Genomic DNA, 22,746 nt, shown 5'->3' on the forward strand with positions numbered 1-22,746 from the left:
TGACCTTTGGACTGCTGGACTTCACTGCTTTGCACCTCATCTGCAAAATGGGAACTAAATAATTTCTCTAGTTCCTACTTAGACTGTGAAAACTGTGTGGAGCAGAAACTGAGTGTGACCCGATTACCTTGCATCTACCCCAGTGCTTGGTACATAGTACGTACTTAAAAATATTGTTATATAACACATATTCATGCATGTAATATCATATGTAATAATAGAAAGATTCAGTAAGGTTTGTGAACTAGCTTACCTTGAAAGTAGCCTCCAAACTAGTGTCCCTGGCCCTCTCTTTGGCTCCCTACAGGTACGCAATCGATCACTTCCCTTCTGTCTATCCTGCAACGGCTTCCAAATATCACTTGAATCAAAATGAAACTCTTAACTACGGATTGCAATTTCTCCAGGAACCTTCCCCACAGCAGCTGTTCCCCCGGTTCGGGACTCCCTCCCTTCTCCCCCCACCCCCCATATCCAACAGACCACAACTCTCGCCACAGTCAAAGCCCTCCGGAACTCCCACTTCCTTCAAGAAGTCGTCCCCGATTAATTTCCAGCATCCCATGTCATACAAACCCCTCTGCCATCTCTAGCACTTATGTACCTGTTTATATCAGTCCTTGGCACTTATTTCTAAACATTTATTCAATTGTTCATCTGATGATTTATTTTAATTACTCTATTTGTACATACCGTTAGATCTGTCTCCTCTGTTGGAGTGTAAGCTCCTTGGGAGCAGGAAACATATCGCATCTTTTTTAGTACTTTCCAAGCGCTTATTCAAATGCATTGCACTTAGGGATGCTCAATAAATAGTATGACTGCTAACACTATGAGCCACACACCAGCCCGACTTTCCAGCCGTAGCAAATACCCATCTTTGTCTGCCCCTGCTTACTGCTTTCCTGCTTCCAGACAATTGTCCTGGCCAGCCCCTCAATCTTCTATTGCCTTTCCCCCCTCCTCATCATTCAATCATGCCTCATGCCACCAGATCCATGAAGCCCTCCTAGATTCCCTCTCTGTCTCTCTCTCTTTCTCCTTCTCTCTCTTTTCCTCCCTCTCCCTCTCATTCACTATTTCAGTTTGCTCTTTGCAGTTTGGCCGGGGGAGGGGGGAAGCAGTGGTTGCCCTTTTTATGGTATTTCTTTAGTGCTTATCATGTGTTAGTCACTGTAGATACAAGCTAATCAGTTGGACATAGTCAAGGTCCCACATGAGACTTGTAGTTTTAATCCCCATTTTACAGATGAGGGAACTGAGGCACAGAGAAGTTAAGGGGCTTGCCTACGGTCACACAGCCGACAAATAGCAGTGTCTGGATTAGAACCCAGGTCCACGGACTCCTAAGCCCACGCTCTTTCCACTAGACCATGCACCTTCTCATTGAGGAGCAGCGTGGCTCAGTGGAAAGGGCCCAGGCTTGGGAGTCAGAGGTCGTGGGTTCTAATCCCAGCTCAGCCACTTGTCAGCTGCGTGACTTTGGGCAAGTCACTTCACTTCTCTGGGCCTCAGTTACCTCATCTGGAAAATGGGGATTAAGACTGTAAGCCCCACGTGGGACAACCTCATCACCTTCTACCCCCCTCAGCGCTTAGAACAGTGCTTTGCACATAGTAAGCGCTTAACAAATGCCATTATTATTATTTATATATGTAGAAATATATACATATTCACATATACATTTTATATATGTATTTTTGCCCATCCTCAGTGCTTATGTATAGATGTGTACTAAAGGGAATCTTTAATTATTTGTTTTGAAATTTCAACCTGGCACATTTATTCAAGCCCTATTTGATTCTTGTTTTTCTACTGCCCCCACTATTTGCAAATATTTTAATGTCTGTCTCCCCTGTTAGATTGTGAGCTCCTTCAGGGCAGCGAATAAACTGTACTATCCACTCCCTCTAGACTGTAAGCTCACTGTGGGCAGGAAACATACCTACCAAGTCTGTTACGTTGTGCTCTCTCGAGCGTTTAGCACAGTGCTCTGCAAGCATTCAATAAATATGATTGATTGGTTGGGAAATGTGACTTTCCCAAAGATTTAGAGTAATATATCGCAATCAGTTCACATTTATGACTGCTATCCACTCCACTTTCTCCGCCTAATGATAATAATCATAATATTTGTAATGTGTTTATTATGTGTCAAGCACTGTACTAAGCACTTAGTTAATTAGGTTGGACACAGACCTTGTCCCACCAGGGGCTTGCAGTCTAGGTATGACTCCTAGAGTCCTCCTAGAACTACAATTAAATACTGCCAGTTCAGCTCCCACCAAAGCCCATCGATTGTCAACTCGAAGAACAGATCCATCATTGATATTTCTAAGGGGACCTGGATCAAGAAATCAAAGCACCAGGCCAGAGGCTGCAGGGGATGGTCTCCAACTCCCTCTCTTCACCAACCGCCGTCCTCCAGGTGGTCGACTCTCCGGCTCATTAGTGCTCTGGTCATCTGCACTCAGAGATGAGGGTTTTAGAGACGCTTTTCCACAGTCCTGCCCATCCAGGGCTGAAAGCAGAAGTCTGTGATCCTTTGGAACCACCCTCTGAGACCACACGGCAGAGTCCAAACCAGCAGGCGGTGGTGGAGACAGGGCAGAGTCACCAACATTCCCAGGGGCTGAGTTCAAATTAATCAGAAGGCCTACAGCAAGGGACAGTCATGTGGAAAATTAACCACTGTCTGCAAAGGCAGAAAGGAGTAGTTTTTAATGAGCCTCAAAATACTCATCAAAAAATCGGTTACTCCTGATCCCTTTTTTCATTCGAAATGTGACTGAAAACAGATAATAATAATAATTGTGGTACACGTTAAGTGCTTACTATGTGCAGTGCTGGGGTAGTTATAAGATAATCGGGTTGGACACAGTCCCTGTCCCACATAGGGCTCACAGTCTTAATCCCCATTAATAATAATGGTATTTGTAAGTGCTTCTTATGTGCCAAGCACAGTTCTAAGCACCGGGGTAGATACAAGGTAATCAGGTTGTCCCACATGGGGCTTACAGTCTTAATCCCCATTTTATAGTTGGGGGAATTGGGGCACAGAAAAGTGAAGTGACTTGCTCAAGGTCACACAGCAGACAAGTGGCAGAGTAGGGATTAGAACCCAGGTCCAGGTTGGAGGTCCTGGGGGGTGGAATACTAGGGTAAGGTGCTGAGCGGTGGACCTTAGAGGGAAAAAAGGGGAAAAGGGAAGAGGGAGGGGAGAGCAAGGGAAGTGGGAAGGAGGAAGCAGATGGAAGGGAGGGAGAGACAGAGAGAGGGAGAGATGGCAGGAGAGAGAAGAAAAGAATTCACTCATTCTGCCACTCTGCCTTGTCTTCCTCCTCCTCCACAGCCACCACCATCTTTCCCATTCTCGTTGGGCTCTGGGACTGGATCATTTCATGCTCTGCACCTCTTGAGAATGAACCATTCATTTGCCTCACCCCTGCCTAGTCCCATGGGATCTTTCAGGCTGCCTGGGTGGAAAGGCTAGATGTGACTACCCAGTTTGGGGACCCCATCCGCCCAGAAAGCTGTGGAGGTGAGGTTAATGGCTGCTCTCCATCAGAGCCAAAACCCCCACTGGGCCAAAACCCCCACTCCCATCCCCATGGAATCGGCCCAAGGCTGGAAATGTTTGTGGCAGGAATTTGGGGAGTTTTTATTTTTAAAAAATGAGAATTATTCTTGTTCCTTTCAGATGACTTACTGGACACCCAATGAAAAATTGGTTGTGTAATACAGACTAGGGGAGCCCCACACTCTCAAACGAAATAGCAGATCTCCATCCCTCTCTTCTGACTCAGTGGGGTCCCTACTATCCTCCTGGTTTGAGGCAGTGATCCCAGGAATCCCAATACCAACTCTAAATCTCAGGAGAGGTCAACAGACTGTGGAGGGTGAGGCATGTCCTTCCAGGACCTGGACTAGGCCAGGTTTGGTAGCTGCCTTGGAGCTGAGCGTCAGGGCTACGTCACTTCTACTGGTTCAAAGGAGACCCCTGAGGCTCACAGAAGTAGAGACTATCCTCACTGGTCTCCCAGTGGGTCAGTTGGGCCTACCCAGTGGTCTCAGAGCAGACCAGGACTCTACTACCCGGTATCAACTGGCAGAGCTTGAGGGGCTGTGGATCTGCCTGAAAGGGGAGGAGCGACGGGGTGGGGGAGAGTGAGAGCGAGAGAAAGAGAGCCAGTTGAACCAGTAAAGAGTCAGTGCTGGACAGAGCTTTCGGGCCAGCTTCCACCACACCCAGGGTCCAGACTGTGAAAAACGGAAGTTTTCAGTCCCCTCAGTGGCACAGAGCCGAGCCTCCCGCAGCAGCTCTTCTGCCCCTTTCTGACCCTGGGCTCACTTCCACTTTCAGCTGTGCAGAGCTAGGGAGGCTCAGCAAAAGAAGAGTGGCTTTCGGAGTTCCCCCGGGGGCCCAGGCTGGCTCAGGTCTACCCACAGTCTGAGGCCTAAGCAAGGGCCTCACACTTCCTGCCCATCCCACCGCACATCTGGAGACAAGAGCAGGGGCCCGAGGGAGGGAGATGGGGGAAGGCTGAGGTAAAAGCTGCTGGAGTCTTGGACCTGCTGTCTCTCCCTCTAGACTGCAATCTCATTGTGGACAGGGAATATGTGCTATATTGTACTCGCCCAAATGCTTAGTACGATGCTGTGCATACAGTAAGTGCTCAATAAATACGACTGACTGACTGCTTGCAGGCTCTTCTAGCCAAGTTTTGAAACTGGGATGTCTTTTCCTCTTCATGCTCTTGGGTGTTAGCTTGCTGACCACCCAGCCTTCTGTCTCTCCTCACTTCAGTCCATACTTCACTCTGCTGCCTGGATCCTTTTTCTACAGAGCCACTCAGTCCATGTTTCTCCACTCCTCAAGAACCTCCAGGGGTTGCCCATCTATCTACTCATCAAACAGAAACTCATTCATTCAGTTCATTCAATCATATTTATTGAGCACTTACCATGTGCAGAACATATGTACTGAGCACTTACTGTGTGCAGATAAGCACTTGGGAAAGTACAATACAAAGTCCCTGCCTACAATGAGCTTACAGTCTTGGGGGGTGGGGGGGAACAAACATCAATATAAATAAATAAAATGACAGATATGTACATAAGTTCTGTGGGGCTAGGTGGGGCGAAGAGCAAAGGGAGCAAGTCAGGGTGATGCAGAAGAGAGTGAGAGATGAGGAAAAGTGGGGCTTAGTCTGGGAAGGCCTGTTGGAGGAGATGGGCCTTCAATAAGGCTTTAAAGGAGGGGAGAGTAGCTGTCTGTCAGATTAGAGGAGGAAGGGTGTTCCAAACCAGAGGCAGGAAATGGGCTAGGTGAGATCAAAGCACAGTAAGAAGGTTAGCCCTAAAGGGGTAAAGTGTGTGGGCTGGGTTGTAGAAGAAGAGAAGCGAGTGAGGTAGGAGGGGGCAAGCTGATGGAGTGCTCTGAAGCCTCCGCTGAGGTGTTTGTGTTTGATATAATAATAATGGCATTTATTAAGCACTTACTATGTGCAAAGCACTGTTCTAAGCGCTGGGGAGGTTACAAGGTGATCAAGTTGTCCCACGGGGGGGCTCACAGTCTTAATCCCATTTTACAGATGAGGGAACTGAGGCACAGAGAAGTTAAGTGACTTGCCCAAAGTCACACAGCTTGTGGATGGGCAACAACTGGAGTTTTTTTGAGGCAGGGGGTGACATGCTAAGCTTTAGAGCACTCAATCACCTTACCTCCTCTTACCTTAGCTCCCTGAATTCCTACTACAACCCAGCCAACAAACTTTACTTCTCTAATACTAACCTCACTGCACCTCAAGATCTATCTCGCTGTCTACCCCTCACCCACATTCTGCCTCTGGCCTGGAATGCCCTTCCTCTTATCCAATGGAAAATCACCCTGCCCACTTCAGAGTCTTCTTAAAACCTCATCTCCTCCAAGAGGCCTTCCTGGAGTAGGGCCCTATTAACTTGTTTCCCACTCTCTTCTGTGTCACCTTTGCACTTGGACTTGCTCCCTTTATTCACCCCTCCCTCAGCCCCACAGCACTAATGTACATATCCACAATTTATTTATTTATATTAATGTCTGTCTCCCCCTCTAGACTGTAAGCTCATTGGGCAGGGAATGTTTCTACCAACCCTATTATATTGTACTCTCCCAAGCACTTAGTACAGTGCTTGGTAAACAATAAGCACTTGATAAGTCCGATTGATTGATTGATAGCTGGAGACGCTCAAATTTCAGATGTAATATTCTACCTCTCCAGAACATCCCCCCAATATCTCTTCCATCAACATGATACAGGATTCATCGTCTCTTCCCATTCTGCCTCTCTGCTGAATTGCACCCCAGAGGTGGCTGATTCTCACAAGGGAAAGGTAGAGGTGCCCTGGAGGTCGAAACTCTGGCTGGCATTGACTGCCCCACACTCCCAAGGGTCTCTAGCCCCCAGGCACAGCTAACTCTGTGGGCAATTAGCCCCTCTGTGGCTGAGAAGAGTTGAAGCTGGGATCAGAAGGGGTAGGGCATGATCTCAGTGAGGTGGGAAATGGCACATGCCTTACTGCTGGCTTCTGACCACTCGCCCACATCCACAGGCAGGCCTCTGGCCTGGAACACTCTCCCTCTTCATACCTGACAAACAATTAATAATAATAATTGTGGTATTTGTTAAGCACTTATTATGTGCCAGGCACTGTACTAAGCACTAGGGTGGATACGAGCAAATCGAGTTGGACACAGTCCCCGTCCCATGTGGGGCTCACCGTCTCAATCCCCATTTTACAGATGAGGTGACTAAGGCACAGAGAACTAAAGTGATTCGCCCAAGGTCACAAAAAAGACAAGTGGTGGAGACAGTATTAGAACCCATGACCTTCTGAATCCCAGGCCTGTGCTGTATCCACTAAGCCAATTACTATCCCCACCTTCCAAGCCTATTGAAGGCACATCTCCTCCAAGAAGCCTTCCCTGACTAAGCCCCTCTTTCCTCTTCTCTCACTCCCTTCTGTGTCCCCCTCCAAGCCACACAGCTCTTACGAAAATATCTGTAATTTATTCATTTATATTAATGCCTGTCTCCCCCTCTGGACTGTAAGCTTGTCGTGGGCAGGGAATGTGTCTGTTTATTGTTATATTGTACTCTGCCAAGTGCTTAGTACAGTGTTCTGCATACAGTAAGCTCTCAATAAATGCGATTGACTGACTGACTGACTCCTTGGACAGCCAAGGAGTTGGAAAATGGGGACTGAACAAGGAAGCCAGGGAAGGAGGGAATGTGGGCATTCTGAGAGACCTAAATTAAAGTCCATAAATTAAAGCACGGAGCCCTGGTTTCCTATCCCAGCATAGAGAAGGTTGGGATGGTGGGGACATGACAAGAGGAACAGAGGGTTTTTCTCAGGGCTCCAGCTCTGCCATGCTTCTGCTGTCCTGGGTATGTGAAGTTCCCATGCTACTCCACTAAACTTTTCCAGAGACTGGGTCTCAGAACCCAGGACACCCCACCCTAGCCAAGCTCCCATCGTTCCTGTTACAGGCTCTCACTCTTGCTACTCCAAGCTCTCACTGCTGCTGTTTCAGGCTCTCGCTCTTGCTGTTCCAGGCTCCCACTATTCCTGTTCCAGGCCCCAACCCTTATTCCCCAGAAAGAAATCAGAGCAGTCTCTCCCTTTTCTCCAGGTAGGGCTGCCTTGGGACACCCTGATGGTTTTATGGTATTTGTTAAGCGCTTACTATATGCCAGGCACTGTACTAAATGGGTAACTCGCCACCAACCTCTCACCCACATCCTGCATCTGGCTTGGAACACCCTCCCTCAACAGCACACAGACAATTACTGTCCATACCTTCTAAGCAGTTGAAGGCACATCTCCTCCAAGAGGCCTTCCCTGCCTAAGCCCTACTTTCCTCTTCTCCCACTTCATTCCATGTCACCCTGACTTGCTCCCTTCATTTATGCCCTGTCCCAGCCCCACAGTACTTATTTACATATCAGTAATTTTATTTATAGTGATTTCTCCCTTCCCCTCTAGACTGTAAGCTCATTGTGAGCAGGGAATGTGTCTTTTTATTTTTATACTGTACTCCCCCAAGTGCTTAGTACAATGCTCTGCATTCAGTAATCACTCAATAAATATGATTGACTGACTCACTACGATAGATATAAGCTAATCAGATTAGACCCAATCCATGTCCCACAAGGAGCTGAAAGTACTAATCCCCATTTTACAGATGAGATAACTGAGGCAGAGAAGTTAAAGTGGTTTGCATGGAGAAGCAGACAAGGGGCAGAGCCAGGATTAGAAGCCAGGTCCCTCTCACTCCCAGGTCTGTGCTCTATCCACTAGACCACACTGCTTTATTGATCCAACCAAGGCCCCCCTTTGACTCCGAGATTGATGAAGAAAGGTTTCTCCCACAATCAAGAAAGGGCAATTTGGCAACAGAGGCCTGATAAAAAAACAAAAAGCCTTTCCCCCCAGCTGATGGAGGAGGGAGGTCACTCCTTCAGGGTTCAGGTCTGTTGCCTTTCTCCACAAGTCCCAGCTTTCCAAAATCCTTGGGAGAAGAGGCCAAGAGTCTGCCCAGGCACCCCCGGGACAGGAATGCAAGCTCCCTAACTCCAAAGGATGAGATCATCCTGGGAAGGGGGAAAGAGGAGGGCAGATGAGAGGGAAAGAGATCAGCAGCTCTGCAGCCCCTCCCTCTGCTCCCCTCCAAAAGACCAGCCACTCACATGCCTTGGCCTGGGCTCTAGCAGCGACCACCCACACTCCTGGAAGGAGGCCAGGGCTTTGCTCCTCTTTCGTCCTCCTCCCTGCTCAGCTCTGGTGAGCATTTAAAGACACACCACTCGAATCCCCAGTCAGAGCATTGCTGTATGCTTTATGCCTCGGGGGTCTGGGAAGTCCAAGCTGGGAGACCGCAGCCTGGATCCTTCTGCTGGGGGAGCCGATTTTGCTTACATTGTTCCAGACGAGGCATGCTCCATCCTCGCCTCCGGATTTCACTTTGTCCTGGAAAATGTGGGTAGGGGGTGGGAGAGAGAAGGAGTTGAACGGTGGGTGGAAATGGACAGGGAAGGACCAGCTCAAATTGCCAAACCAAGTGCCCAAGTATGACTGGGGACGTAATATCCTGTCAGTCTTCAGAGAGATGCAAGTCGTTTTTACCCCCTTTCTTCCAGAGGGATAAACCGAGGCCCAGAGAAGTGAAATGACTTGTCCAGAGTCACACAACCAGTCAGAAACCAAATCACACATGAACTCGGGCCATGAAGCCACACCTTCTGTTTGATCTTTTTTTTTTTAAAGGAATTTGTTAAGCCCTTACTATGTGCCAGGAACTGTACTAAGCACTGGGGTAGATATAATCTAATCAGGTTGGACACAGTCCATGTCCCACGTGGGGTTCGCAGTCTTAATACCCATTTTATAGATAAGTAACTGAGGCAGAGAGATGTTAAGTGACTCACCCAAGTTACACAACTGATAAATGACAGAGCCGGGATTCGAATCCAGGTCATCCGACTCCCAGGCCCGAGCTGTTTCCACTAAATCATGCTGCTTCTCCATCTCTAGGCCCTGGCCCCATGTCTGATCTACCAAGCAGTAGCCAACAGCATGTCCAGCTGGTCTTTCGACTCTCCCTTCCTAGATTTAGCAGCAGTCTCAGGCCAGTGTTTCCCCCTGAATCTCCCCGGTGACACCCAGAACTCCCACTGCCCAACACCTCTACAAGGCCTAATCATATCAAGGGGATTGGGGCTGCCATGGCACAGTCAGGTAAGTAGGTGCGGTTAGTGTGGACACCAAGCTTGTGGACACCTCCATAACAAATTTCTGAGGCCCTGCCCAGCTCCTAAAAGGGAAACGTCATTACTATGCTTCAGTCTGGGTGTAGGCTGAGTGACACTGCTTGGGTTAGGTGCCTGAGATCTGGACATTACCGAGTGCTTCAGAGTGACAGCCATTCTATATTCATTTATTCAATCATATTTATGGGGCACTTACTGTGTTCAAAGCACTTAACAAAGCGCTTGGGAGAGCACAATACAGTGGAATTAGCAGATACGTTCCCTGCCCACAGTGAGCTTACAGACTAGAAAGCACAGTTGAGCACCACCAAAGAAATTCCAAAGGTGGAAAGAGTGGAGTCTCAAATACTTTTAACCACCGATGTCTCCAAACAGGCCTAAGAATAAAGACAAGAGGAAGGTCCTCACAACAAGAATTAAGATGGAAGTCCCGAGCTACATATGAAGATTGGCAGTGGAAAAATTTTGCGTTAGCATGAGAAATCAGAAAATCAGATATAAAAGCCAAAGTGATTGTCTTCAAGAAATGATTTGGTATCCTTCTTCCCCAAGGTCTGAAGGATCGTCTCTAGATTGTTAGCTCATTGTGGGCAGGGAGTGTTTCTGCTAACTCTGTGGTACTGTACTCTCCCAAGCACTTAGTAGAGTGCTCTGCACCTAGTAAGCGCTCAATAAATACCACTGATTGATCTCCTGACAAAGTCTTTTTACTGGGAATTAAAATAATTGCAGGTTTTTACTTTTGTGCGAAATTGGAGCTTACTATTTAGTTACCCTTAGAGGCCCAATTACTCATTTCGGCACACATAATGTAAAACATTATGGAGGACCAAAGAGTGCAAATCCACCCCACTCACAGATGGTACATTCATTAATTGCTGGGCCAAGTACTTTTGTAGATGTCATCGACGGCAGCACCAATTATTTGCTAAGCGTCCATGAGATGTGTGACGCTGTACTAGCTGCTGGAGAGGTATGAACACTCCGCTTACAGTTGGTCACAAAGTGCTCTGGACATTGGTACTTTAGTGGGTTAGACTAATCCCAAAGCACTTTCTTGGCCCAACAACCTCCGCCACCTCCCTCAACTCCCTCCTGGCAGATGGCAGACAGTCATGGTTCCTGGAATGAGAGACTGGACAGTTCATTAGAGATGTTCTGGTTGGGCAGGAGCAGCATGGCTTAGCATAAAAAGTGTGGGCCTGGGTGTCAAAGGACCTGGATTCTAATCCCAGTTCCACCACTTGTCTGCTGTGTGACCCAGGGCAAGCTAGTCAGCCAGTTGTATTTATTGAGTGCTTACTGTGTGCCCAGGACTCTACTAACCACTTGGGAGAGTACAATATAACAATGCAATGGACACATTCTCTGCCCGCAAAGTCTAAAGGAGGAGATGGATATTAATATAAACAAATAAATGACAGATATGGACATAAATTCTATGGGATTGGGAGAGGGATGAATAAAGGAAGCAAGTCAGGGTGAACCAAAAGGGAGTTTTCTGTGTCTCAGTAAAATGGGGTTGGAACCTCATGTGGGACATGGACTGTGTCCAACCTGATTATCTCATATCTTGAAGCAGCTTGTTCTCAGTGGAAAGAGCACGGGCTTTGGAGTCAGAGGTCATGGGTTCAAATCCCAGATCCACTGTGTGACTTTGGGCAAGTCACTTCACTTCTCTGGGCCTCAGTTACCTCATCTGCAAAATGGGGATTAAGACTGTGAACCCCCTGTGGAACAACCTGATCACTTTGTAACCTCCCCAGCACTTAGAACAGTGCTTTGCACATAGTAAGCGCTTAATAAATGCCATTAGTAGTAGTAGTAGTAGTAGTAGTAGTAGTAGTAGTATATCTATATATCCCTGTGCTCACAGGGGCAGGCATCTAAAACATTAAGTCCTCACCCTTTGAAAAGTCACAGAACCTTCACGAGAATGGTTTCAACAGAGGGAGGAGGTGGACAGGGAGGGAATCGACAGGGTGGGAGTCGACCGGGAATGAGATGATGTGGAGGGAATCGACAGGGAATGAGTTGACATGGAGGGAGTTGCTCGTGAATGTGTTGACAGGGAATGTGTCGATGGGATGGGAGTCGAAGGGTGGAAGACAAAAAGGAGAGGCTCAGGTGATGAGGTAAGCAATTGTCCTGTGGTAATCACTCGTGCTTTAAAATCCTTATATTGGTTATTCAAGGTTGGGTGTGAAGAACCTTGTTTTCCTGTGTCTGTTATATCACTGTAGGCATCACCACGATCCTTCCTGTCTCACAAGCCCTTAACCTTGGCTTTATCCTTGACTCCTCTCTCTCACTCAACCGACATATTCAACCTCTCACTAAATCCTTTTGGTTCTACCTTCACAGTGGATAGAGCATGGGCCTGTGAATCAGAAGGACATGGGTTCTAATTCTGGCTCTGCCACTTGCCTGTGTGACTTTGGGCAAGTCACTTCATTGGGCTTCAGTTTTGTCATCTGTAAAATGGGGGAGAGAGGAGAAGGGGGAGGAGGGGGAGGAGGAGGAACAGTGCTTTACATACGGTAAGCGCTCAATAAAAGCAGGAGGAGGAGGAGGGAAGCAGCGTGGCTCAGAAGAAAGAGCCTGGGGTTGGGAGTCAGTCATGGGTTCTATTCCCGGTTCTGTTGCTTGTCTGCTGTGTGACTTTGGGCAAGTCACTTCACTTCTCTGGGCCTCAGTTGCCTCATCTGTAAAATGGGGATTAAGACTGTGAGCCCCATGTGGGTCAATCTGATCACCTTGTATCCTCCCCAGCGCTTAGAACAGTACTTGACACATAGTAAATGCTTAACAAATGGGAGGAGGAGGAGGAACAGTGCTCTGCACACAGTAAGGGAGGAGGAGGAGGAGGAGGAGAAGGAGGAAAAGGAGGAGGAACAGTGCTCTGCACACAGTAAGGGAGGAGGAGGAGGAGGAGGTAGAGGAGGAGGAGGAGGAGGAGGTGGAGGAGAAGGAGGAAAAGGAGGAGGAACAGTGCTCTGCACACAGTAAGGGAGAAGGAGGAGGAGGAATAGGAGGAGGAGGAGGAAGAAGAGGAGGAGGAGGAAGGAGGAGGAAGAGGAGGAGGAGGAGGAAGAAGAGGAGGAGGAGGAGGAGGGAGGAGGAGGAAGAGGAGGAGGAGAAAGAGGAGGAGGAAGAGGAGGAGGAGAAAGAGGAGGAGGAGGAGAAGGATGAAAAGGAGGAGGAACAGTGCTCTGCCCACAGTAAGGGAGGAGGAGGAGGAAGAGGAGGAACAGTGCTCTGCCCACAGTAAGGGAGGAGGAGGAGGGAAGAGGAAGAACAGTGCTCTGCACACAGTAAGGGAGGAGGATGAGGAGGAGGAGTAACAGTGCCCTGCACAGTAAGGGAGGAGGAGAGCAAGAGGGAGGAGGAGGAGGAGTAACAGTGCCCTGCACAGTAAGGGAGGAGGACAGCAAGAGGGAGGAGGAGGAGGAGGACAGTGCTCTGCACACACAGTAAGGGAGGAGGAGGAGGAGGAAGAGGAGGAGGAAGAAGAGGAGGAGGAGGAGAGGAGGAGGAGGAGGAGGAACAGTGCTCTGCACACAGTAAGGAGGGAGGAGGAGAAGGAGGGAAGAGGGCAGAGGGAGGAGGAGGAGGAGGAGACTCGTCCGGCTTCCCCTTGGTGTCTGCCGGCAGCGGGCCGGGGCAGGGGCGGCGAGCCGCCGTGCTGGGCGCTGGGCGCTGGGCGCTGGGCCCGGCCGGAGGAGGGCAGGGGGCGGCCCGGCCTGCAGGTGAGCCGGGAGACCGGGAGGATACCGGGATGATACCGGGGGCCCAAACTGCCCCATACAAACTTTGGGCCTCCGCGGGCGGGGGGGGGGGGGGACCGCCGGGGGGCGCGCTCCGAGTGGTCGCCATGGTAACCGGATGACGGACGTGCGCGGGCAGCCAACCGGGGCCGCGGGGGGAGCCTTTGTTTCTCGTGGCATCGGCTAATCGATCGATCCGTCCCGTGGGTTGAGCGCTTACTACGTGCGGACCACTGTACTTAGCGCCCGGGAGGGCACACCAATCAATCAATCAATCAATCAATCGTATTTATTGAGCGCTTACTGTGTGCAGAGCACTGCACTAAGCGCTTGGGAAGTCCAAGTTGGCAACATCTAGAGACGGTCCCTACCCAACAGTGGGCTCACAGTCTAGAAGGGGGAGACGGACAACAAAACCAAACATACTAACAAAATAAAATAAATAGCGGACACGTCCCCTCTACCCGCTGCCAGGGTCGCATTTATAATAATAATAATGGCATTTAATCATAATGATAATGATGATGGCATTTGTTAAGCGCTTACTATGTGCAGAGCACTGTTCTAAGCGCTGGGGGGGTACAAAGTGATCAGGAAAATGGGGATGACTGTGAGCCCACTGTTGGGTAGGGACTGTCTCTATGTGTTTCCAACCTGTACTTCCCAAGCGCTTAGTCCAGTGCTCTGCACACAGTAAGCGCTCAATAAATACGATTGATTGATTGATTGATTGACTGTGAACCCTATAAGGGACAGGGACTGGGTCCAAACCGATTTGCTCGCAATAATAATAATAATGGCATTTATTAAGCGCTTACTATGTGCAAAGCACTGTTCTAAGCGCTGGGGGGGTTACAAGGTGATCAGGTTGGCCCACGGGGGGCTCACAGTCTTAATCCCCATTTTACAGATGAGGGAACCGAGGCACAGAGAAGTGAAGTGACTTGCCCAAAGTCACACAGCTGACAATTGGCAGAGCCAGGATTTGAACCCATGAACTCTGACTGCAAAGCCCGTGCTCTTTCCACTGAACCACGCTGCTACTCAATTATAATAATAATAATGATGGCATTTGTTAAGTGCTTACTATATAATAATAATAATAATAATAATAATGGCATTTATTAAGCGCTTACTATGTACAGAGCACTGCTGCAAACGCTGGGGGGGGGGGGGATGCAAAGTGATCAAGTTGTCCCACGTGGGGCTCACAGTCTTAATCCCCTTTTTACAGATGAGGTAACTGAGGCTCAGAGAAGTTAAGTGACTTGCCCAAGGTCACACAGCAGACATGCGGCAGAGCCGGGATTCGAACCCATGACCTCTGACTCCAAAGCCCGGGCTCTTCCTACTTGTGGTGGCTAATTGTCAGCTGTGTGACTTTGGGCAAGTCACTTCTCTGGGCCTCATCTGTAAAATGGGGATAATAATAATAATGATGATGGCATTTATTAAGCCCTCACTATGTGCAAAGCACTGTTCTAAGAGCTGGGGAGGATACAAGTTGATCAGGTCGTCCCACGGGGGGCTCACAGTCTTCATCCCCATTTTACAGATGAGGGATCTGAGGCCCAGAGAAGTGAAGTGACTTGCCCAAGGTCACACAGCTGAGAAGTGGCAGAGGCGGAATTAGAACCCATGACCTCTGACTCCCAAGCCCAGGCTCTTGCCACTGAGCCACGCTGCTTTCCTATGAAGCCAGGGAGCCTCACGTGGGACAATCTGATCACCTTGTATCTACCCCAGCACTTAGAACAGTGCTTGGTACATAGTAAGCACTCAACAAACACCACAATTATTATTATTATCATTATTATCAATCCTGGTTCTGCCACTTGTCTGCTGCGTGACCTTGGGCAAGTCACTTCACTTCTCTGTGCCTCAGTTCCCTCCTCTGTAAAATGGGGATGAAGACTGTGCACCCCACGTGGGACAATCTGATCACCTTGTATCCTCCCCAGTGCTTAGAACAGTGCTTGGCACATAGTAAGCGCTTAACAAATGCCATTATTGTTATTATTAGAGCACAGGCCTGGGACTCATTCATTCAGTCGTATTTATTGAGCGCTTCCTGTGTGCAGAGCACTGGACTAAGCGCTTGGAAAGTCCAATTTGGCAACATTTAGAGATAATCCCTACCCAACAACGGGATCACGATCTAGAAGGGGGAGACAGAAAACAGAACAAAACAAGTAGACAGCAGAGGTCTTGGATTCTAATCGTGCCTCTGCCGCTTGTAATAATAAGCCCGTTGTTGCGTAGGGACCGTCTCTATATGCTGCCGACTTGCACTTCCCAAGCGCTTAGTCCAGTGCTCTGCACACAGGAAACGCTCAAGAAATACCATTTGAATAAATGAATGAATAATAATAATCATGGCATTTGTTAAGCGCTTACTACGTGCCAAGCACTGCACTTGTCTGCTGGGTGACCTTGGGCAAGTCACTTCGCTTCTCTGGGCCTCAATAACTTCATCTGGAAAATGGGGATTGAGACTGTGAGCCCCATGTGGGACAGGGACTGTGTCCATCCCGATTTGCTTGTATCCACCCCGGTGCTTAGTACAGTGCCTGGCACAAAGTAAGTGCTTACCCAATGCCATTATTATTATTATTATTATTATTATTATTATTATTATTGAGAAGCAGCATGATGTAGTGGACAGATCATGGGCCTGGGAGTAAAAAGGTCATGAGTTCTAATGCCAGTTATGCCACTTCTCTGCCAGGAGAACTTGGGCAAGTCACTTCACTTCTCTGGGCCTCAGTTCCCTCATCTGTAAAATGGGGATTGAGGATGTGAGCCCATGTGGGACGGGGACAGTGTCCAACCCTATATACTTGCATCTACCCCAGCGCTTAGTACAGTGCCTGGCACATAGGAAGCGCTTAACAAATGCCATAATTATTATTATTACTAAGCGCCAGGATAGATAGAAGCTAATCAGGTTGGATGCATTCTTTGTCCCATGTGGGGCTCACAGTATTAGAACAGCCACTGTTGGGTAGGGACCGTCTGTATATGTTGCCAACTTGTACTTCCCAAGCGCTTAGTACAGTGCTCTGCACACAGTAAGCGCTCAATAAATACGATTGAATGAATGGATGAATGAACAGTGCTTGGCACGTGGTAAGTGATCAACAAGTACCATAATTATTTAATCCCCATTTTGCAGAAGAGACAACTGAGGCGTAGAGAAATTAGGTGACGTGTCCAAGTTCTCCTAGTAGACAAGTGGCGGACCTGGGATTAGAACCCGGGTCCTACTGACTCACTAGGCCGTGCTGCTTTGATTTGTTTAGCGCTTACTCTGCGGCAGGCATTGTTCCAAGCACCGGGATAGGTACAGGCTACTCAGTTCCCTGTCCCACATTCTTCATCCCCTTTTTACAAGATGAGGGAACTGAGGCAAAGAGAAGTAAAGTGACTTGTCCAAGGTCACATAGCAGACAAGTGGTGGAGCCAGGATTACAACCCAGATCCTGCTGATTCCCGGGTCCATTCTCTAGCCACTAGGCCACTAGAAGCAGTGTGGCCCAATGGAAAGAGCACGGGCTTGGGAGTCAGAGGTCACGGGTTCGAATCCCGGCTCCGCCAGTTGTCAGCTGCGTGACTTTGGGCAAGTCACTTAATTTCTCTGTGCCTCAGCTACCTCATCTGTAAAATGGGAATGAAGACGGTGAGCCCCATGTGGGACAATCTGATCACCTTGTATCCTCCCCAGTGCTTTGCACACAGTAAGCACTTAAATGCCATCAGCAGCAGCAGCAGCATCACAGTGCTTTTCTTTGGGAAATTACCAGGGAGATTGTGTCTCCCTGAAAAGGGGAGAGGGAAAAGCAAATGAAGCGGAGCAGAGAAAGAAAGGGGGAGGTAGAGAATGTACATCTGGAAATACAATGCATTTGTGGAGATTCGAGTGGACGGGGAAGCCAGGAAAGGTCCCAGCTGGCTGCTTGCCCCCGCTCTGGCCTTTTGGAGCTGGGAAATTATGGGGAGGTGGCCTAGATGCTGAACACTAGCCGTCCAGCAAAGTGGGTTTGCCAAGAAGTATCCTGAACAGCCTCCCACCCTCCCTCCAGATTGTGACACTCAGCCCATCCATATTGGGGAAACCATTTGTTAGTCATCATCATCCTCGTTAATGGCATTTATTGAGCACTTACTATGTGCAGAGCACCGTGGTAAGCACTTGGAGGACTACAGTACAACAGAGTTGGCAGACACATTCCCTGCCCGCGACAAGCTTACAGTCTGTCCCACATGGGGTTCACAGTCTCCATCCCCATTTTACAGAGGAGATCGTTGAGGCCCAGAGAAGTCGCACAGGTCACAGAAGAGGTCGCACAGGAGACAAGACAAGCAGCACACAGTCCCTGTCCCACAAGGGGTTCACAGTCAAAGTAGGAGGGAGAACAGGTATGGAATCCCCATTTTACAGTTGAGGAAAGTGAGGCATAGATAAATTTGTGACTCACCCAAGGCCACACAAAGGACAAGTGAGCAGGATTAGAACACAGGTCCTCTGACTTCCAAGCTCGTGCTATTTCCACTAGGCCATGCCGCTTTCCTTCAGATGATTTCTTCTTGTAACCACCTTCACCCCATCCCCTCCCCTCCCATTCTCTTTCCTCCAGAAAAAAAGACAAGAATCTTACAGCTCATCTTTTAAAAAAAAAAGTATTTGTTAAGCGCTTACTATGTGCCAAGCACTGTACTAAGAGAAGCAGCATGGCCTGGTGGAAAGAGCACGGGCTTCGGAGTCAGAGATCGTGAGTTCTAATCCCGGCTCCGCCACGTATCAGCTGTGTGACTTTGTGCTAGTCACTTAACTTCTCTGTGTCTCAGTTACCTCATTTGTAAAATGGGGATTAAGACTGTGAGCTCTATGTGGGACAACCTGATTACCTTGTATCTACCCCAGCGTTTAGAACAGTGCTTGGTTCATAGTCAGCACTTAACAAATACAATCACTATTATTATTACTAAGCATCTTTCCTTCAGCATTACAACACTGAGGGTAAACCAGGTCACAGGCTCCCCATTTCTGAGGATTGGGACAGGGCTTTGGGGGGTTTTGTTTTGTTTTAATGATATTTGCTAAGCGTCAACCATGTGTCAAACACCGTTCTAAACACTGGGATAGGTAAACGTTAATGAGGTCAGACACAGTCCCTGTTCCACAAGGGGCTCATCGTCCAAGTAGGAGAAAGAACCGGAATTGAATCCCCATTTTGCCGGGGAGGAAACAGAGGCTCGGAGAGGTTGTGACTTACCCAAGGTCACACGGTTAGCAATTGGCTGATCTGGGATTAGAACCCAGGTATTCTGCTTCCCAGGCCCATCATCATCATCATCATCAATCGTATTTATTGAGCGCTGACTGTGTGCAGAGCACTGTACCAAGCGCTTGGGAAGTACAAGTTGGCAACATATAGAGACAGTCCCTACCCAACAGTGGGCTCACAGTCTAAAAGGGGGAGACAGAGAACAAAACCAAACATACTAACAAAATAAAATAGAATAGAATAGATATGTACAAGTAAAATAAATAAATAAATAAATAAATAAATAGAGTAACAAATATGTACAAACATATATACAACCCAGGACCTTCTGCGTGTAAAGCATGCTCTACCCTACTCTAGGCCTACTCTACTCTAGGCCCCTGCTCTACCCACTGGACCACACTCCTTCCCTACCCCCTTGCTCATTTTCAGCTCCCCTTCCCTCCCATCTCCACCCTCTCCTTCCTGGTCACCGCGTCCAGTAGTCAGGTTGGCGCGATAAGGCTCTTTTCCCGCTGTGGGCTGCCCAGCCTCCTTCAGACCCTGCATTTACTCCATTACTTCCCCGACCTCCCTCCCACTGAGGTTTTCTGCCATGCCGTGGTTTGTTGGCTTGGCCGGGAGAATGACCGCTGGAGCTCAGGCCAGAGGTTGGTACCAAAGTTGAAAAAACCACGGGCTCTGGCAGGGGGATCAACAGAGAAGCAGAGCTGGAGGAAGGATCATTTCCTCTTCTCCCACTCCCTTCTGCCTCATCCTTGCCCTCGGATTGCCCCCCCTTTTTCATCCCTCCCTCAGCCCCACAGCACTTCCATACATAGCCGTAGTTTGTTAATTTATATTATTGCCCATCTCCCCATCTAGACTGTAAAGTTTTTTGAGGGCAAGGAACGAGTCTACCAACTCTGTTATATTATACTCTCCCAAGCACTTAGTGCAGTACTAAGCAGCGAAGCAACATGGCCTAGTGGATAGAGCCCGGCCTGGGAGTCTGAAGGACCTGGGTTCTAATCCCGGCTCTGCCACTTGTCTGCTGTGTGACCTTGGGCAAGTCACTTCACTTCTCCGGGCCTCAGTTCTGTCATCTGTAAAATTGGGCATGAAGACTACGAGCCTCAGGTTGAACTGTGAAACCCAATTTTCTTGTATCCACCCCAGCGCTTAGAATAGTGTAATAAATACTTAGCAAATACCACAATTTATTATTATTATTATTACAGTAAGCAGTCAATAAATGCAATTGATTGATTGATTGGCACTCTGCTCTGCCTAGCAAAATGAGATCAAGAAGCAGGATCAGGGCTGGGCCAAGAGGATTGGATCTGAATTCCCATGATTGTCCAGTAATACTAATTGTTATTATTGTGGAGTGTGTTAATCACATACTATGTGCCCCTAGACTGTAGGCTCTTTGTGGGTAGGAAATGTGTCTACCAATTCCGGATTGTATTCTCCCAAGCACTTAGTACAGTGCTCCTCGCACAGTAAGTGCTCAATATGTGCCAAGTGAGGGGGAGGTACAGTTCAATCAGGTGAGGCAGTCCCTGACCCACATGAGACTCACCGTCTAAGGGGGAGGGAGAACAGGTATTTAATTCGCATTTTACAGATGAGGAAACTGAGGCACAGGGAAGCGAAACATCTTGCCCAAGTTCGCACAGCCGGCAAGTGGCACAGGCAAGATTAGAACCCAGGTCCTCTGACTCCCACGCCTGTGCTCTTTCCACTAGGCCACGTCCCTACTGATGCTGCTTATTAAACATTTTAGGGGGGTGAGATTCCCAAGAAGGCTTTAAAGCGAAGAGTTCAAACCGAACCCCGACAGTAAAGTGCTCTGCGTACAGTAAGCACTCAAGTGTGGCTCAATGGAAAGAGCACGGGCTTTGGAGTCAGAGGTCATGGGTTCAAATCCTTGCTCCGCCACTTGTCAGCTGTGTGACTTTGGGCAAGTCATTTAACTTCTCTGGGCCTCAGTTACCTCATCTGTAAAATGGGGATTAAGACTGTGAGCCCCCTTGGGACAACCTGATCACCTTGTAACCACCCCAGCGCTTAGAACAGTGCTTTGCACATAGTAAGCGCTTAATAAATGCCATAAAAAAATAATAATTACCATCGATTAGCAGGCGAGGCTGGATTTGGGGAGAGAGAACCTGTGTCCCCATCCCTTGCTCGGATCAGGCCTTCTCAGATCTCCCCCATTGGCTGGCTGGGGTCACTTGGGATACTTCACATCTGCAATTCCCACAGGACCCAGGGCAGATAGAGTCATCGTTCATCCTCAAATATGCCCCTACTTGCCCGGGGAGGGGAAGTTTTCCGGTGGGACTAATAATAATAATAATAATTGTGGTATTTGTTAAGCGCTTACTATTTTCCAAGCACTGTACTAAGGTGGATACAAGCAAACCGGGTTGGACACAGTCCCCTGTTCCTCGTGCGGCTCACCGTCTCAATCCCCATTTTACAGGTGAGGTAACTGAGGCCCAGAGAAATGAAGTGACTTGCCAAGGTCATGCAGCAGACATGTGATGGAGCTGGGATTAGAACCCATGACCTCCTGACTCCCAGGCCAAACCCAGCAGCAGCCTGCCTTTCTTCTGTCCACTTAGGTCTGTGGACGTAGAAGCACGAGTGAAGGATCTCAGCAATCGCCGCAGCCCCACCATCACGGCTCCAAATCTCCCAGGCCAGTCGGTCCGTCAGTCAGTCGATCGTATTTATTGAGTGCTTACTGTGTGCAGAGTGCTGTACTAAGCACCTGGGACAGTACAGCATAGCAGTATAACCGACACGTTCCCTGCCACTAATAAAATTAGAGAGGAGGAACCCCAGAGGCAGGAGAAGGGTGTAGAAGGGACGGGCAGGGAACAAGCGATCTCTACCGGCCCTTCCGTCCAGTAAGCCAAAGTCCGGCGAGCCATGGCTTAGGCCGAGTCCAAGCCCTGGGGGCTGTGAAGGGCTGAGAAGTATCGTGGCCTAGCGGAAAGAGCACGGGCCTGGGATTCAGGTGGACCTGGGTTCTAATCTCGACTCCGTCACTTGTCTGCTGCGGGCAAGTCTCCCTGCTCCTCCACTTGTCCACAGTGTGACCTTGGTCTAGTCATTTGACTTCTCTGTGCCTCGGTGACTTCATCTGTAAAATGGGGATTGAGACTGTGAACCCCATGTGGGACATGCACTGTATCCAACCTGCTTAACTCGTATCTATCCCAGCCCTTAGTACAATGCTTGGCACGTAGTAAGTGCATAACAAATACCATTTTTTAAAAGGGTGCCCCCTTAACTTTTTTATTCCTTTCCAAATAGGGAGTGGGGGTGAGTTGGGGGGCTTGGGAAGGAAAGAGGTTGGCTATGACAGCCCCCCAAATTCTCCTGTTCTCCTTCCTCCTAGCAGTATTTCCTAGCTAGAGCACAGGCCTTGGAGTCAGAAGGTCATGGGTTCTATTTCCGGCTCTGTCTCCTGTCGGCTGTGTGACCTTGAGCAAGTCACAGCACTTCTCTGTGCCTCAGTTTCCTCATCTGTAAAATGGAGATTGAGACTGTGAACCCCACGTGGGACAGGGACTGCGTCCGACCCGATTTGCTTGTATCCACCCCAGCGCTTAGTACAGTACCTGACATACAGTAATCGCTTAATACCAGAATTATTAGGCTGTGAGCCCCATGAGGGAGAGGGACTGTGTCCAACCTCTTGTATCTACCTCAGCACAGTGTTTGTCACACTAATAAGCGCTTAACAAATGCCAAAAGGCAAAACAAAGAAACCAAAAGCTCAGTGGAAAATTAGTGTAAGGTCCTTCAGCATCCCCCTCCTCCCTCCGCTGCCCCTCTTTCTGGCTGCTCCCTGCCCTGTCCTCTGCGGGCAGTGTTGCTTGG

At 48.7% G+C, this 22,746-nt stretch overlaps 2 protein-coding genes across 2 annotated transcripts in view; one reads left to right on the forward strand and one right to left on the reverse strand.

The window, feature by feature from the left end:
* The window catches only part of ADGRG5 (adhesion G protein-coupled receptor G5), a 35,287-nt gene extending 29,446 nt beyond the window's left edge, over positions 1-5,841 (reverse strand). The window contains exons 1-2 of the mRNA XM_038754336.1: positions 5,836-5,841; positions 4,062-4,135 (exon numbers count right to left, since the gene is read on the reverse strand). Of these exons, the coding sequence (XP_038610264.1) occupies positions 4,062-4,135; positions 5,836-5,841 (80 nt within the window). The remainder of the gene's footprint in view (positions 1-4,061; positions 4,136-5,835) is intronic.
* Positions 5,842-13,522: 7,681 nt separating this feature from the next.
* Positions 13,523-22,746, forward strand: part of CCDC102A (coiled-coil domain containing 102A) — a 29,617-nt gene continuing 20,393 nt past the window's right edge. Inside the window, exon 1 of the mRNA XM_038754227.1 lies at positions 13,523-13,561. The gene's annotated coding sequence lies outside the window, so the exon portion shown is untranslated. The remainder of the gene's footprint in view (positions 13,562-22,746) is intronic.

The sequence above is a fragment of the Tachyglossus aculeatus genome, chromosome 11 (genome assembly GCF_015852505.1).
Source record: "Tachyglossus aculeatus isolate mTacAcu1 chromosome 11, mTacAcu1.pri, whole genome shotgun sequence".
Taxonomy (NCBI): Eukaryota; Metazoa; Chordata; class Mammalia; order Monotremata; family Tachyglossidae; genus Tachyglossus; species Tachyglossus aculeatus.